Source organism: Carcharhinus amblyrhynchos, chromosome 3 (assembly GCF_965287045.1).
Source record: "Carcharhinus amblyrhynchos chromosome 3, sCarAmb.v2.hapA, whole genome shotgun sequence".
NCBI lineage: Eukaryota > Metazoa > Chordata > Chondrichthyes > Carcharhiniformes > Carcharhinidae > Carcharhinus > Carcharhinus amblyrhynchos.
In genome coordinates, this window is record NC_137326.1 from 24,711,733 (window position 1) to 24,728,610 (window position 16,878).

The 16,878-nt window shown below is 39.7% G+C and overlaps 1 protein-coding gene across 3 annotated transcripts in view; it reads right to left on the reverse strand.

Moving 5' to 3' along the window:
* ptpdc1a (protein tyrosine phosphatase domain containing 1a) overlaps positions 1–16,878 on the reverse strand; it is a 117,604-nt gene that overhangs the window by 35,082 nt on the left and 65,644 nt on the right. For all 3 annotated transcript variants that reach the window (XM_080186294.1, XM_080186292.1, XM_080186291.1), the window contains 3 exons: positions 15,722–15,893; positions 9,612–9,692; positions 7,904–8,022 (listed from right to left, as the gene is read on the reverse strand). In XM_080186294.1, coding sequence (XP_080042420.1) covers positions 7,904–8,022; positions 9,612–9,692; positions 15,722–15,888 — 367 coding nt within the window. In that variant the 5' untranslated portion in view covers positions 15,889–15,893. The remainder of the gene's footprint in view (positions 1–7,903; positions 8,023–9,611; positions 9,693–15,721; positions 15,894–16,878) is intronic.

Consider the following 16,878-nt stretch of genomic DNA (forward strand, 5'->3'; position numbering starts at 1 on the left):
GAAAGCTTGCGAGTATATTATCAAATAAATAGGTTGGACTAAAACCTGGTGTTGTCAGACTTTTTACTATATAAGGAAGCCAGATATGATCTAAAGTGATCCATCAAAGATGCCAAAAGACAGTACTGGACCAAGTGAGAGTCCGAGGCTAGCCACACGGACTCCTGCCGATTGTCGCAGGGTCTACAAGGCACAGCAGGCTACAAGTTGAAGTTTTGTAAGCTCGCCGGCTCCAATGCACTCTTCCCTGATAAGCTCAATGCATTCTATGCCCATTTTGAGCTAGAAACCAGCAAGAGCATGCCCTCACCCTGGAAGCCTTGGATGAATCTGTATCCGAGATCACCATTTTAGATGTCACAGCAATCTTCTCAAAGGTCAGCCCATGGAAAATGACTGCCCCAAGTGGAGTACCCAGACGAACACTCAGATCCTGTGTGGATCAGCTGGTGGGGGTATTCACATCTTCAACCTCTCTTTCCAACAATCTGAGATCCCTTCTGATTCAAGGAGACGACCGTCATCCCAGTACCAAAGAAAAGCCAAGCAAAATGCCTTAATGACTATTATCCAGTGGCACTGACATCCATCATTCTGAAGTGCTTCAAAAGGTTAGTCATTGCACATATCAATTCCAGCTTCCCAGATTGCCTGGATTCACTACAGTTTGCATACCGCTGCAACAGGTTCACAGCAAACACTATCTCCCTGGCCCTGCACTCAACCCTGGAACACCTAGATAACAAAGACACCTATGTCAGACTCCTAGTTATTGACTACAGCTCAGCCTTCAGCACAATTACTACAAAATTCATCTCCAAACTCCATGGCCTGGGCCTCGGCTCCTCCCTCTGTGACTGCATCCTGAACTTCCTAATCCATAGACAACAATCAGTAAGAATAGGCAACAACACCTTCTCCACGATCATCCTCAACACCAGTGTCCCACAAGGCTGTGTCCTCAGCCCCTTACTACCCTTATACACCTATGACAGTGTGGTCAAATTCCTCATTAAATTAATTTTGAAGTTTGCTGATGGCACCAGCATAGTGGGTCAGATCTCAAACAATGACAAGACAGTGTACAGGAATGAGATAGAGAATCTGGTGAACTGGTGCAATGACAATAAATTCTCCTTCAGTGTCAACAAAACGAAGGAGGTTGTCATTGACTTCAGAAAGTATAATGGAGAACATGTCCTTATCTACATCAATGGGCGTGAAGTAGAAAGGGTCGAAGGCTTCAAGTTTTTAGGTGTCCAGATCACCAACAACCTGCCCTGGTCCCCCCCCATGCTGACATTACAGTTAAAAAAGCCCACCAATACCTCTACTTTCTCAGAAGACTAAGGAAATTTGGTACATCAGCTACGACTTTCACCAACTTTTACAGATGCACATAGAAAGTATTCTTTCTGGTTGTATCACAGCTTGGTATGGCTCCTACTCTGCCCAAGACTGCAAGAAACTACAAAAGGTCGTGAATGTAGTCCAATCCACCACACAACCAATCTCCCATCCATTGACTGTCTACACTTCCCACTGCTACAGAAAAGCATCCAGCATAATTAAGGACTCGGACATACTATCTTCCACCTTATGTTGAGGAAAAAAATTACAAAAGTCTGAGGTCATGTACCAACCAACTCAAGAATAGCTTCTTCCCTGCTGCCACCAGATTTTTGAATAGACCTACCTCATAGTAAGTTGATCTTTCTCTACACCCTAGCTATGACTGTAACACTACATTGTGCGCTATCTCCTTTCCTTCTCTATGAATGGTACACTTTGTCTATATACTAAAATGTGTGACAATAATATCAAAATCTATGCCAATATCTTTCCTCAATATCGTATCTGTGATCAATAATGCAACTCTACCAATTTTTCCTTTCTGTCTATCCTTCCCAAACACTGAATAGCCCTTAATGTTAAGTTCCCATCCTTAGTCACCTGGCAGCCACGTCTCTGTAATGCCAAATTAATCATATCCCTTTACATCTATCTGTGAAACAAATTCATCCATTTTGTTTTGAGTGCTCTGAGCATTCAGATATAAAAACTTAAGGTGAGCACTTTTAACCTTTCTTTTCCCTTTCCTACTTTTTTTTTTACTGAGTCCTTATCTGACTTTGGCCCTTGATTTCTCTCATTTTCCTTATTCTCCAGTCTTTTCCTAAAGTTCTTAATTACCCCTGCTCTGAATCCTTGCAAACGTTCTCATCCCCCTGCCACATTAGTTTAAACCTTCCCCAACCACTCTATAGATTGTGTGGTACAAGTCACACTTCTTAAAAAAATTCAGTTTTTCTATTGTTACTAGCAAAGCAAATAACCTCACACTTCCCCACATTGTATTTCACCTGCCACCTTATTGCACTCACTTAATCCATCTATATTCCTTTGCATACTTTTTGTTCTCCTCACAGCTTACATTTCCACCTAACTTTGTATCAATAACATACTTAGAAGCATTTTCCCCGATCCTCGTGCAAGTCATTACTATAGGTCATATATAGCCGAAGCCCCAGCACTGATCCTTACAGCATTCCACTAGCTACAGTCTGCCAACTTGAAAACGCTGCTTGACTCTAATCAATTTCTTGGCTGTTAACCACGCTAATATATTAACTCAGATATTGTCATTAGCAAGACTGTAGTGCTCTCCACTGACCGTAATTAAAGCCTGCCCTTTCTGCACTTTGGAGCGGCACGGTGGCGCAGTGGTTAGCACTGCTGCTTCACAGTTCCAGGGACCTGGGTTTAATTCCCAGCTTGGGTCGCTGTCTGTGCGGAGTTTACACATTCTTCCCGTGTCTGCATAGGTTTCCTCCGGGTGTTGCGGTGTCCTCCCACACTCCAAAGGTGTGTGGGTTAGGTTGATTGGCTGTGCTAAATTGCCCTTTAGTATCCCAGGATGTCTAGGTTAGAGGGATTAGAGGGACAAATATGCAGAGTGATAGGGATGGGGCTGAGTTGGAATTATTGTTGGTTCAAACTCAATGGCTAAATGGCCTCCTTCCGTAGTGTAGGATTTCTATGATTCACTGAAGCTTTATAGACTTCCTATCGTGGTTGCAGAACACAACTGAAGCAGCTCAGGCTCCAGCTCAACAACTCTGAGCCAAAGATGCTCAAGCTGCAGATACTTCACCAATGTGGTGTTCAGAATTGCACTGCTTTCCACAAACTTCATATGCTGCAGTCATGGTGCACACCTGCCCTGTCAAGTCAATCTACCCTAATTTATTTGATTATTTAAGTAGTTACTAATTTAGTGAAGTAGTGGTAATCAATAGTCTCAACTTGGAGAGCTAAGAAAAACACTCATCAGTCACGGAAGATAAAAATAAAAACCTCCTTCCCCCTCCACACTGAATTTCCACTTGCACCAAATTTCCAACAGCGGTTTACAAAGTTCACTGTTCCCTGATCACTCTGTGCTTCTTTGAAATGCTAAAAATTGCTGACCTTTCTAAATGGGAACACATTATTGTACCAATCCGAGGTCAGGAATCCCCAACCTCGTTATTATGCATCCTGCTATCCCCTCCAAAGAAGGATATTCCCAATATCGACTCCAAGCTGACAAGATGACAAATTGGGGGGTGATTTTACCATTGTGTTGTGCCTACTTTCGGACACGGCATGGTGGCAAAGTGGGGCATAGTGATTAGCACTGGTTTTTGTGACTGACACCATTTTATGAGTACTGGATTTCCGGCGCAGTCAGCCTCTTGGCAGAAATGTGTGGTTAATGTATGGAAATTTATGTAAATGGTGTTAAACGTCTGCTTAACAAGCCCAGCGCTTAATCGTCCAGGCATTCCCCCCCTCCCCCCCCACCATCTTAATGATCGCACCAAAAAGGTTCTCACCAGCAAGGTTTAGGCACGCTCTCCATGAATGGGGAACAGTTACGTTGGTGCTGCCAGTGGAACCAGGGGCCACTGAGGTCCCCGGGGAGACCAAAAGCAAGTGGGGGGGTACCCCTTGGGCAGTGCTGACCTGGCACCTGGGCAATGCCCACTGGGTAGTGCCAGGGGGAGGAGGCCTGCTGCCACTCTGCGATGATTGGTAGGGGAGTCTTGCTGCCATTCTGCAGCGATCGATGTGGGGAGGGGGCAGGGGGCCGGGGGCCGGGGGCCATGATCAGTGGTAGAAGGGGGAATCCCATGATCGGGGGGAAGAAAGGGGATCCCACGATCGATCTGGGTGGTAGGGTGGGGTGGCGGGGTCTATAGCTCGGGCCGCAAGTCCCTGCGATTGCCGGGAGGGGTTTGCTGTTTCAGGCTGCCTGCAGCTCCTTTTCTGTCAAACCCCTGCTACTGCTAATGCACATGTGCAGTATCAGACGCCTATACGTACACAATACCTTCCTTTGCAGGCTTTTGGGCACATTAAGCCCCACCCACAGGCTTCTGCAGCAAGCAACAGGCTCACTCAGAATTTTGTGAACAGAGTGTGGGGCGGGTTAGGGGGCTGAAAACACGCCCAAAAGACGGATCTGAAACTCTCCCAGCACTTAGGAAAAAAATGGTAAAATTGCCCCCTTTGCATTCAATTTTGTCATGACTCCAACTTATTTTCCAGGGAAATGGCTGATTGTTGATGTCCATTACTGCTATGGATGAGGAGAATTCTGCAACCAGTTTAACATAAGAACAGGCAAGCTGATTTTATTTTTCGTGAAGACCTCGAACCTGCTGAGGTCCTTAAATAGGTTATATAGATTGGAGTTATGAAAGGAAAAACCCACTCCCCCAAAATTAGTTGTTTAGTCACTGGTGGATTATATCTACCCTCTGCCTCCTCTTCATGTCTGTCACCCAACGTTCCCTGTAAAATTTATTGTTGTACGTGATCAGTTTTTTCAATAATGTCTTTACATTTTTTTCACATTTGCACACATACATTATTACATATCAAAGCCTTTGCAGTACCTTACAGGCTGCTACAGCAACATGCACCTACGCAGCTAAGTGGGAACACTGCCAAAGTGTCTCTATGCAAAGGGTAATGTTGTGAAGCATACTGAAAACCATCATGATTTTGTTAACTCCTTCTAGGGCATGTTGACAGAAACCCTCAAGTGGTCTCAGCATCATAAACTGAATTCACCTCATTCTCACATACCTTCATTGTAACTACTGTCAGCTAAAGCTTGGGGATAGTACTGTAATGTGAGAACCACGTATGGCAGCAGAGATACCATAAGCTGTTTGGAGTCTCTTGAGAGTCCACAATTAAAATATTGTATGAACTCCCAATCTATATATTACTGTTATGCATGATATTCATCTTCATCCCAATGCTCATGGAATAATGCCCCTTCTTATTCACATGCATCATACCATAGTTTTGGGTGCATGAAATACCACAGCTTACCACTTTCCTGGTTAATACCTCTGTATTTTGTGAAGCATAGAACAAACAGCAATGATTTTGCCAAACTGCAGGTGCATTAAGTGCTAGAAGATTATGGTTTTTTTTGCCACAAATACTAATGTCAGAGGCTATTCCTTTCCCAGCTCATGAGCCTTTCCCTGCTCAATTTCCCCACTGTCCTAGCCTTGAAGTTGCAGTTAGAATTCCAGCCTGTGGTCTCTTGGTTCCATTCTCATCTATTGAAATGTAGCCAAAGGACACATACTGGCATCTCTTCATACTCAGGCAATGTTACCACTGGAACACCCAACAATCTATCCTTGCCACTTTTCTTTTCATTATCAACTACTACCCCTCAGAGAACACATCAGGACCACATGTGGGCTAAAGACTCTCAGCTCTACCCCAGCATCACCTCCCTGCAACCTTCCTCTCTCCTTAACTTGTCACAGTTTGACCAGTATCTAATTCTGAATGGTTGCTGAAAGCCAATTCTCTTAGACCAAGAATACTGCTGCAGGTCTGCCTTAGAGCAGTGTTCTAGGCATAGAAATGTTTCAATGATATCCTCCCTTCAGAAGAAGTGAGGGTGTTTGCCAATGGTTGCATTTTATTCGGTTCCATTTGTGCTTCCTCTAATAATGAAGCAATCCATACCTGCATGTCAGGCAACATGACCACACACAGGCTTAGTTTGACATGTAGCATAAAGCATTTGCACCATCCAAATGCTAACAATGATCATCTCCAACAAGAGTAAATCTTACAAGTTCCCCTTGACATTCAGTAGAGTTACCATCACTGGATCCCCCATTCTAAACATTCTGGGATAAACGCAAAATACTGCAGATGCTGGAATCTGAACAAAAACAGAAAAATGCTGGAAAATCTGAGCAAATCTGACAGCATCTATGGAAAGAGAGTAGAATCGATGTTTCAAGTCTGGATGAACATTTTGGGGGTCAGCATTGACCATAAAGCAAATTGAACCAGCCATATAAAAATAGTTTGGTTACAAGAGGAGGTCAGTGTCACCATATTCAGCAGCAAGTAACTCACATCCTGACTCTCCAAAGTTTACCCACCATCTACAATGCACAAATAAGGAGCATGGTGGGATACTCTCCACTTGCCTGGATGAGTACAATTCCAACAATGTCCTAGAAACTCCACATCTTCCAGGACAAAGTAGCCTACCTGAAGTGCCAATGCACTACAAGAACTTGTCAGGACTTCATCAATTGCACCTTTTAATCTAAATCTATGACCTCTACACTCCAGAACAAGGACAATAGAGCACATGGGACTCCCACATCTGCACGTTCACCTCCAAATTATTACTATCCTGATTTGGTATTGTAATCACTGTTCTTATGTAGTCACTGGATCAAAATCCTGAAACTCTCTACCCAACAATACTAAGGGTATCTACAATAGAGATTGTAATAGTTTAAGAAGGCAGCACACCACCACCTACCCAAAGGCAATCAAGTGGGCAATAAAATGTTGACCTTGCCAGAAATGCCCATATTCCATGAACAATTTCTTTTTTTAAATCCCTGTGGGGCTTGCCTCTCCTGACCTCTGTGACTCCTCCATATCTTGAAGCATGTGTGATCCGTGCACTCCTCTGATACTGGCATCTTCCACTTCCTTCTACTTTAGTTGCACCACCAATAGTAACTAGACTTTTGCCCAAGTTCTGGTATTCCCTTCCCAAATTTTGCCAGCACTCATATCACTCATTCCTCCTTAAAACCTACCTGTTTGGCCAAATGTCATCTGTCCTAATGCAGCCCTCTGTGGTTCACTAACAAAAATGTATTTATTGGTACTGCTTTTGACATGCTCCTTGGTAAGTTTTACTACATAACAATACCACATAAATACAAGTTGTTGTTGCAATATGCTGGTAACAATAATAAATTATGCTTTAAGAAAGTCACTGTGAAAGAAACACTGTTGTTAGCTTTCATGCTGCTGTGCAAAGACACTTAGGTAGCTGCATATCTCAACAAGGTATTTTTATATCTCCAATGTCATTGATATACCACTAATTGGCTGACGGCAGGTGGTACACCCTGATGGGCTAAGGAAAGGTCATGGTAATATTTACAATAATATTACAGTCTTAATTGCCAACTGTGTTGACTGTAATAGATGAATACTTTACTTCTGAATCTCATGATTTTTCCCAAGGATGAGAATCATGTCAACCTAGAACTTCCCTCAAATGACACTTCACAACAACTAACAAAAAAGAGCTTTCAGATGGGAAAAAAATCTTCTTCCCAGGGCAAGGAGGAAAGGATGATCATTTTTAAAGCATCATATCTCCAGAAGGTACACAACACTATTATCATTTCCTTGCTCAGCATGAAGAATTTCTAACAATAGGTTCTCTTTTAATCTTAGCTTTAAATTACAATAAGGATCATTAAGTCTTGCATATTAGCCATAACCTGATACAAATTCATAGTGTTTCTGTTAATTATAAACAGGAGAAGAGACTTACTTCCAGCTTCCATGAACACCTCTGGTAGATAAGTAAAGCCACTCACTGGCTCCAATGGGTTACCACAGCGTGCATGCTCCCCAGGACGCTGGAGATTAATTATTGTCTTTATGCCATGCCTGAAGCAAGGAGTACAGGAGTCAGATGCTAATTGAAATATAGCCCAACAGTTGGGCTAAAAACTTGCATTTATTTAGTGCCTTTCAAAACCATCAGATGTCTCAAAGCACTTTATAGTCAATGAAGAACTTTTGAAGTGTAGCCAGTGTTGTTACGTAGGAACCACAGCAGCCTTCCACAAGCAGCAATGTGACAATGAGCACACAATCTGCTTTTCGGTCAGAGTTAAATATTGGTCAGGACACCTGGGGTAAATATGTTTTAATAGAAACCTTCTATACATACATACATACATACACACATGCATGCATACATGCAAGCAAAATTTTGCAAAATAATGGAATAATCCAATAATTAGAACTCAGATACTGAATTGAAGTTGTGTTTAGAAACTTAGTACATTTAACAAAAAACACATGCAGTCTTTAAAGCCAGGTCAAATGACAGAGGGGAATCAGGACATGATTCTGCAAAACCCCTATATTAACAAACCTGAACCATGCATCTAATGAAAACAAAGCAATTCATGCACTTCTCATTATCTGGGTTTGTAAAAGATTACAAAGAAAATACTGAACTGGTGCTTAAATAACTTCAATAATGAATAAATAAAATCTAGAATTATTTCTGAATCCAGTTGTCATGCTTACAATTCATGTTTAGAAAGTTCATTTGATATTGTAATAGCTCCTTATAATGTACTCTCATCTACCAAAAAAAATACATAGAATTACATGGAAACAAAAAAATTATAGAACAAAGATAGGCAGTCATTTCTGTGCCAGTTATTTACTTTATTTTAGATATTACTTCAGGAACTACTTCAGAATTCTGAAGAAGGGTCTACATCCAAAACATTAACCAATCTTTTTTCTTTATAAATACTAACAGACCTACTGTGTATTCCCAACCGTTTAGTTTTTTTTAAAACTTTAAATGTCCAATATTTACAATTATCTTTATTTCTAAATGTTTTAAATTGATCATGTGAAGATTTAAACTGAATTAGCATGTTATGGAAACAGGCACTAACTTTTTTTTTTACTGTAAATGATAGATTTATTGATAATGGTTCAGGAATTAGTGATGTTGTTTGTGCTGAAGGGAATCTTGTTGTTTCTTTCATACATAGCTTATTTCTTATTGCTCTCCATGTTGCTCACTATTTTTCTGGTGTGTTGGTCATTTCTGTTGTGGCACTTTTGCCTCTCTGAGGAATTTTGAAATGCCCAATAATTATTTATAAGTTTGCTACGCACCGTGTGGTAGAAACAAAAATTCATATTCAACAACATGGATTTCCAAGATAGGCTCATCCAATTTTTGGACATAAATTCAACAAGAAATTGTTGGGACTGATCAACTTTTAAATCCACTGTGAGTCCTCAGTTAAGTAACCTGCAGATCGTCAGTGTTAGAACTAATACATTAAAAATGACCATTTAGGTAAAGAATGTAATGGCTAGAAACCTCATTAAACATCTCCCAAATATTGTCAGCAGAGGGAATAGGGAGAAATGTGGAAAGCTGCAAGAAGTCTCTCCTAAAAAAATACACATTAGAAACACCTACTCCAGCTAAAGGATACCTTTTAAATTGTTCAATAATGTTGTATTTTTCAATTATTTCAGTGGAGGGACGAGCCATTGCCAATATATTGTCAGTAATCCTGCACACAAGAAAAAAAATATTTTTAGGATAAGCTGCATAAATTGTTCTACAGGCTGAGTATTCTACTTACTTGCAAATCGCTCAGCAATTCACCAACAATTAAAATGTCTTCACAGGTAGAATGTGCATTTAACAATGATTCCATATTGATGCAAGGCTAAAGGTCTAAAAATTAAATTCTCTTGCATGCATCTTGAAAACATTTGATACTGTTATACACTTTAAGAACAAGACTGGAATAATTTAAACTATGGTCAAATTAAATAATTAAACAAACATTTAAACAATCAAACATTTTATGGTTGACAACATTTTAGTTTCATCTAAAACTTGGAGCACCTTTCTGCATATTCAGGCGCGCTTTGCACATGTTTAGTTGTTCTAGTTAAACCTGACACCCTTGGGGTGTGACAGTCACTCCCAAAAAAACAACAAAAAAGCACCAGGGAAGATGTGCCAGTTAAGATACTTGATTCTCTAGCCTTCATTTGCTTTTTTATCAGGTTGGCTTTAGTTTTTCTCCCAGTGCTGACAAATGTGAAAACTCACTAATGCTACTTTTTGGATTCTGAGGGGGTAAACAAAATGAAGTAGTAATGATAGATGTAACAGTATACTTTATGTATGATTGTCATCTGATGCGAGAAGGGTAATGCAATTGAGGAAATTTGATACTAAACTACCATTATGGCAATGTTAAAGCCTTTTATTTAGCAACCTCTCATGAGTTTCAGTGATCTAATGCTTTAATAAGGTAGAAGCACAAACTGCAATCATATATATAAAAATAGTGCTGCTATCACAAAGTCAAGTAACTGGTTCCATCACTACATTGAAACATAGCAGATGGCCATTTAGCCCTTCGAACCTGCTCTGCCATTCATCACAATCATGACTGATCGTGGTAGCACAGTGGTTAGCACTGCTGCTTCACTGTGCCAGGGACCCACGTTCAATTCCCAGCTTGGGTCACTGTCTGTGAGGAGCTTGCACGTCCTCCTATGTCTGCATGGGTTTCCTCCAGGTGCTCCGGTTTCCTCCCACATTCAGAAAGACATGCTGGTTGGGTGCATTGACCCGAACAGGCCCCAGACTGCAATGACTAGGGGAATTTCATAGTAACTTCATTGCAGTGTTAATGTAAGCTTTACTTGTGACTAATAAAAGAAAAACTTTAAAACTTTAACTCAGTAGCCTAATCCTGCTTTCTCCCTATAACCTTTGATCCCATTCACCCCAGATGCTATATTCAGCCATCCCTTGAATGCATTCAATGTTTTGGCATCAACTAATTCCTGTGGTAATGAATTCCACAGGCTTACCACTCTTTGGGTGAAGAAATGTCTGCTCATCTTCATTCTAAATGATCTACTCCGAATCCTCAGACTATGACCCCGATTCTGGACTCCCCACCACTGGGAACATCCTCCCTGCATCTACCATTTTACTTTGACAATGACTAAGAAGTGAAAAACAGATGCAAACTAATAACTTGTGCTAACTGCCAATACTTGAAAAGAAATAGTATTAATATTAGAACAAAAAAGATTAAATTCAGTTCAAATGCTAGTTATAACTTTACTGTTTTATGGCTGTTTTAATTTCTCCTTTGTATCCATTATTCTCTTTAGTTCTTTATATCGCATTGCATATTTTTAAAATTCTAATACATTAATAACAAACTAAAGGTAAATTAGAGTCAATGATAAAGACTGCATTTGTTAGATAAGAGTTGAAATCATGACTGCGTGAAAAACAGCAAATAATCCCAAATATTTGATTATGTGCACCCTGAATTTGGTACACTTTGAGCAAGTTGGTATTATCTGAACCCTTAATGGGTAAATGGCAAACCAGGGTGAGGGGGTGAGGTTAAGCCAGGTGAACTGTTTAGCATCATTAAAGAAAATAGGTACATGACTGCAGGACACAAGATTAAAAGGAAATGTAGGTATTTTGTTCCAGGAGATAGAAAGGTTACAGAATACTATCCAGTGTGCATACATAAGTGCACAGAAAAGTTGCAGATATTTTCTTAGAAAATAAAGACAAAATTTTAATCTGTAAATGAAAACTAATAATTTTCTGAAATTGCAACATAATCAAGAAAATTAAAACTAACTATTAAGTCTTTCAGCTATCTGAAAAGAATTAAGCTGCAGTAAAATTATTGCGTTTGACATGGAGTTAGTGGAAAGGGTTTTAAAAAGCTTGCTCAGATAACCTCTATTTCTCAGTCTCACCTCAGACTCAAAATGCACTGATTTTTGTCTCCATAATTAGCTACTAGCTACTAACTTCTCTGTCCCTTAACTTGCAGCTTTCGATGCTGTCCTGCAACTAACCAATCATTATCCTGTTCTCTACGCTCTTTTGCGATCACCCCACAGAATACTCATTTTGTCTATGACATCCATCACCTATTGTCTTAATCATTTTCCATTCCAGAATCTGGCCAGTTTTATCTCCACAAGCCAATGCTTGCCAATATTATTGAGCTGTATCATTCCTCTGACAACGTTTCTGTTTTTTTTCCCGAGACTGACATTATCGAGATGTCAAGACACTGAACAACCCTTTCGTTTGGTCCAACTTTCACTTCTTGAACATGTCATTTGACATTCAGTTTTTTATAATTTACCCAAAAAGCCAACTCCAATAGATTCCAAGATTCAGTCTTCAAGTACCTTATGGCCAGAATTTTACCGTCCTGCCTGCCACAACAATCAGAACAGGTGGGGGCAAATGGATAATGGGAAGGTCTGTTGACTTTGGGCAGGATTTTTCAGTTTCGGGACCAGTGAGGCCGTAAAATCCCGCCCTATAACTCTGATTCTCAAATCCATTCATGCCTCATCCCAACTTAGGTTAATGATCTTGTCCAGCCATACATGCTCATCCTTCCTATCATACATAAGATCGGAAGCAGAGATGTCCACTCACGATTGCACAATGTTCAGCACCATTTGCGACTTCTCAGATACTGAAGAGGTCTATGTCCAAATACAGCAAGACCTGGACAATATCCAGGCTTGGGCTGATAAGTGGCAAGGCCACACAAATGCCAGACAATGACCATTCCAACAAGGGAGAATGCAATCATTGCCCCTTGACATTCAATGATATTACCATTACTGAATCCCCTACCATCAACATCCTGTGGTTTACCATTGATCAGAACCTGAACTGGACTAGCCATATAAATACTGTGGCTACAAGAACAGATCAGAGGCTAGGAATCCTGTGGAGCGTAACTCGTCTCTTGACTCCCCAAGCCTGTCCACAATCTGCAAAGCACAAGTCAGGAATACTGTGTCCAGCGCATCTATTCCAAGATGAATGCAGCTCCAACAGTACTCAACAAACTTGCTATCATCCAAGTCAAAACAGCCTGCTTGATTGGCATCTCTCCACAAATATTCACTCCCTCCGCCACCAACGCATAGGAGCAGCAGCATGGACCATTTACAAGATGCACTGCAGGAAATCACTAAGGCTCCTCAGACAGCACCTTCCAAATCCACAAGTGCTACCATTTAGAAGAACAAGGGCAGCCGATACATTGGAACTCCACCACCTGGAATTTCTCATTCAAGTCTTTCACCATCCTGGCTTGGATATATATCTCCATTCTTTCAGAGTTGTTGAGTCCAAATCTTGGAGCTCCCTTCTTAACAGCTCTTTGGATGTACCGACACCACATGGATAGCAGTGGTTCAAGAAGCCAGCTTGCCACCACTTTCTCAAGGGCAATTAGTGTTGGGCAATAAATGTTGGCCAGGTCAGCAATGCCCACATCCCATAAATCAATAAAGAAAAGAACCTCCGCTCCTCTAACATTTATCAATGACCTCTACTCCTTGGTCCCTCCATCTCCACTTTTGGTAGTTGTTCAATTCATCATTATGGCCTTGATCCCTCCCTGCTTTCAAATAAACTTCCCACAACTCTTCTCTTTGACAGTGCCTTCAACTCCTGTTGCACCTTATGCCCATTCTACTTCCTGTCAACATTCATGGACTTTTCCTCCTCAATGTAGGAAACCTTGAATCATCATCCTAATCATGTAGAGTACTATATAAAGGTAAATTGCTGTGGTTGTTCCTAATTCTGGATTTATTTTCTCTGGGATACGTAGAGGTCAATTCAATACTTTCAAATAAAGTTATGGCCACTTCCTATAGTTTAGATTTCGAAAGTATGCATAAGAAAAGTGTCACTCAAACAAAAATTATAGGCCAAATTTGTTGAAAATGTTTGAATCATCCAACAACTTATAGTGAGAAAGAAACCCATTGAATTGTAATGTTGCAAGTCAACCTGTGCCACCGATGTGCCAAGATTACATAAACTGTGCTCCTATTCACTGGAAGGAATATCAAAGATAAAAGAGTGATTTGATTGATGTTTTTAAGATGTTGAAAGAAATTGATAGGTACTTTTTTCCATTGATGCAGAAGTCTTGGACGTGGGAACATAACTTCAAAATAAAGCCCAGTCGTTCAGGAAAGAAGATAAGAAACACATGTTTTCACAAAGGATGGTGGAAGTGTGGAACTCTCTCCCATATGAAATATAGATGCTAACTCAATTAGTAATTTTTCCACCAAATCAGGTGGAGAGAGTTTGGATACAAATCATCCATGATTTCACTGAATGGTTGAATAGGTTTGTGGGGTTATTCCTGATCCTTCTTCTTAATCATTCAGTAGACCCGTCACAGTAAGTTAGGTCCAGTGTAAGTATCTTTGTGACAATGTGATAAATGTTACAGACAGCCAATTAACCTCACTCCACTAAAAAGTGAACAAGAGTGTGAGGTCTCATTCTTTTATGTAATTAATTATTTTGGGAACTTATAAAGGACCAAATTTTATATTTTGTAATTATTATTCTCACTTCCCCTTGGTCTCTCTTTTTCTTGCTGTCTTAATTCAAGTTTTCTTTCCCTCTATACCTGATTTTGTGTTGAATTTAACCATTCTAATTCACCCTCCTTCTCAATTGTTCCTCATGGTTAATCCTAATGGTTAAGGAGACCCTTTTTGGTCCTGACATTCATTACACTTCTAGATATGCTGTTCTGCTTGCATGGCTGTTCTCAACTTGCCCTTCCAACAACTTTGTGGACAAAAATATTTTGAACCAGCAGGTACAGGAACAAGAGTAAATAACAGGGAAAGTTGCAAGATTATTTTTAAAGAATGTGGAACAGACATGTCTTAAAATATTGTTGGACTTTTTAGATGGAACATGTAACAAAAAATAAATTTGGTCCCTTGATAATCATTCCCCTGATGGCTATCCTTGAAATTATAAAGAAAATTGCACTTGGTTTGCCTTTTGGAGGTGCATACAAAGAGTCACTTGGTAGTACAGGACTTGAAAAGGCTAACATGTTGCCAAAGCTTTTTGCCACACACTCATCAGGAAAAATTCAAGTATGACAAATTTCAAATGATCTTAACAAAAATAATACAGAAAAAACCTAAATTTAAATTACAAACATCAACAAAGGTAGTCTTCTCCCAAGATGTATGTTAATTTTTGAACTATCCATATACAATGGGTTCACTGTTAATCTCCATCAGTGAAACAAAGGAAATGGATTTTTGATCAGAAAGGTATCTTTAACCAAACTTAAAGTTCTATATATTTTTAGGGTGATTTTTCAACATTAATTGATTTTTTTTAACGTATAAATTTTACAAAATATAGTGCGTTGAAATGGTCGGCAACAAATTATATGAAAAAGTAATTGCAATTTTTTTTAAGAACAAGAAATTACTTTTGTCATGAATTCTGTTTTGAATGAAGTGTACAACAATGTGTTATTATCCTTTACTTGATAACTGCAGAAAAAGTTCCCATCCTTTAAGCCAGTAAACTATATAGACTAGAATATAAGCCAGTAACTATATAGACTGGAATATAAACCAGTAAACTATATAGGCCAGAAAACAAGCAACTAGTCATGCACCAGTTTTTAAATTGATCTTTAAAAATTAAACAGTCAATAAACAATACCATGAGGAGTATAAGCCTTTAAGAGCTTGTTCCTCTTCACTCCATCGGGATGGATTTTCATACTTGCACGCACGACCACCACATGTCATTGAGCATTGCATATGACCAGGGATAACATGACGCAGGCGCTCCCCAACTTTGGTATACTTGGCTGTTGGACGTCTCATACTGCCTGAAATAAAAAAGCAGAGACAACCAGGCAAATTTGAAAACTGCAATATAGCGTATGCCATTAAAATAAATTAATTTAATGCATATTCTTGCACTCATGCTGTGAAAACAGCAGAGTCTGAAACATTTATTTTCTTGTAATCAGTGCACATTAAGTGACAGACAAAATCTCAGAATACCAAACAACAGTTTTACAAGATTTGAAACAAGACCTCTTTTAATAGATGAAGTAAATAATCAGCTTCCAAAAATACAATTTTTTAAAAATCAGTAATAAAGATATGCAGATTAGATGGATTGGCCTTGATCAATGCACGGGGTTATAGGATTAGGGTAGGGGATTGGGCCTAGTTAGGTTGCTCTTTCGGATGGGTCAGTGCAGACTTGATCGGCCGAATGACCTCTTCTGCATTGTAGGAATTCTAGGATTCTACAATAATTTTACAAAATCACATCTCAAATGTAGAGTCTTACTGAGCAGGAATGCAAGTCAGAAAATCATGCTAACATTTTCCACAACTATCTGTCTAGTAAAATTCCCGATATCAACTCAAGTAGGCAACGCTTGATCTTCCTTTTATTATTAATGTTTACAATATGTTTGTACACTGAGGTACAATTTACGTGCATGTCCAGTATTTTACAGATACCAATTTGGTTTAAAAATAAAGTGTAGTTTTAGCAACATCCAGATCATTCTTCCACACATTCTGTAAAAATATGCTACAACATTGGATTATACTCCAAATGAATATTTTTGAAACAAAGCACAAATCAAAAATCTAGAAATATTGCAGTTTGAAATCATGCAGACAGCTATTACATTGAAAATCGAAATCACAGCATCACAGAGAAGCATTTACTTTTTCCTGGTGATAGACCGGTTTTGGCCTCTTCAACACAGACGGAGGAAACAGCAACCATAACCCGGTGAGTTGAAGACGAAAGCATCTCTATGGCTGAGCTCCGACGTCTCTGCAAAACTC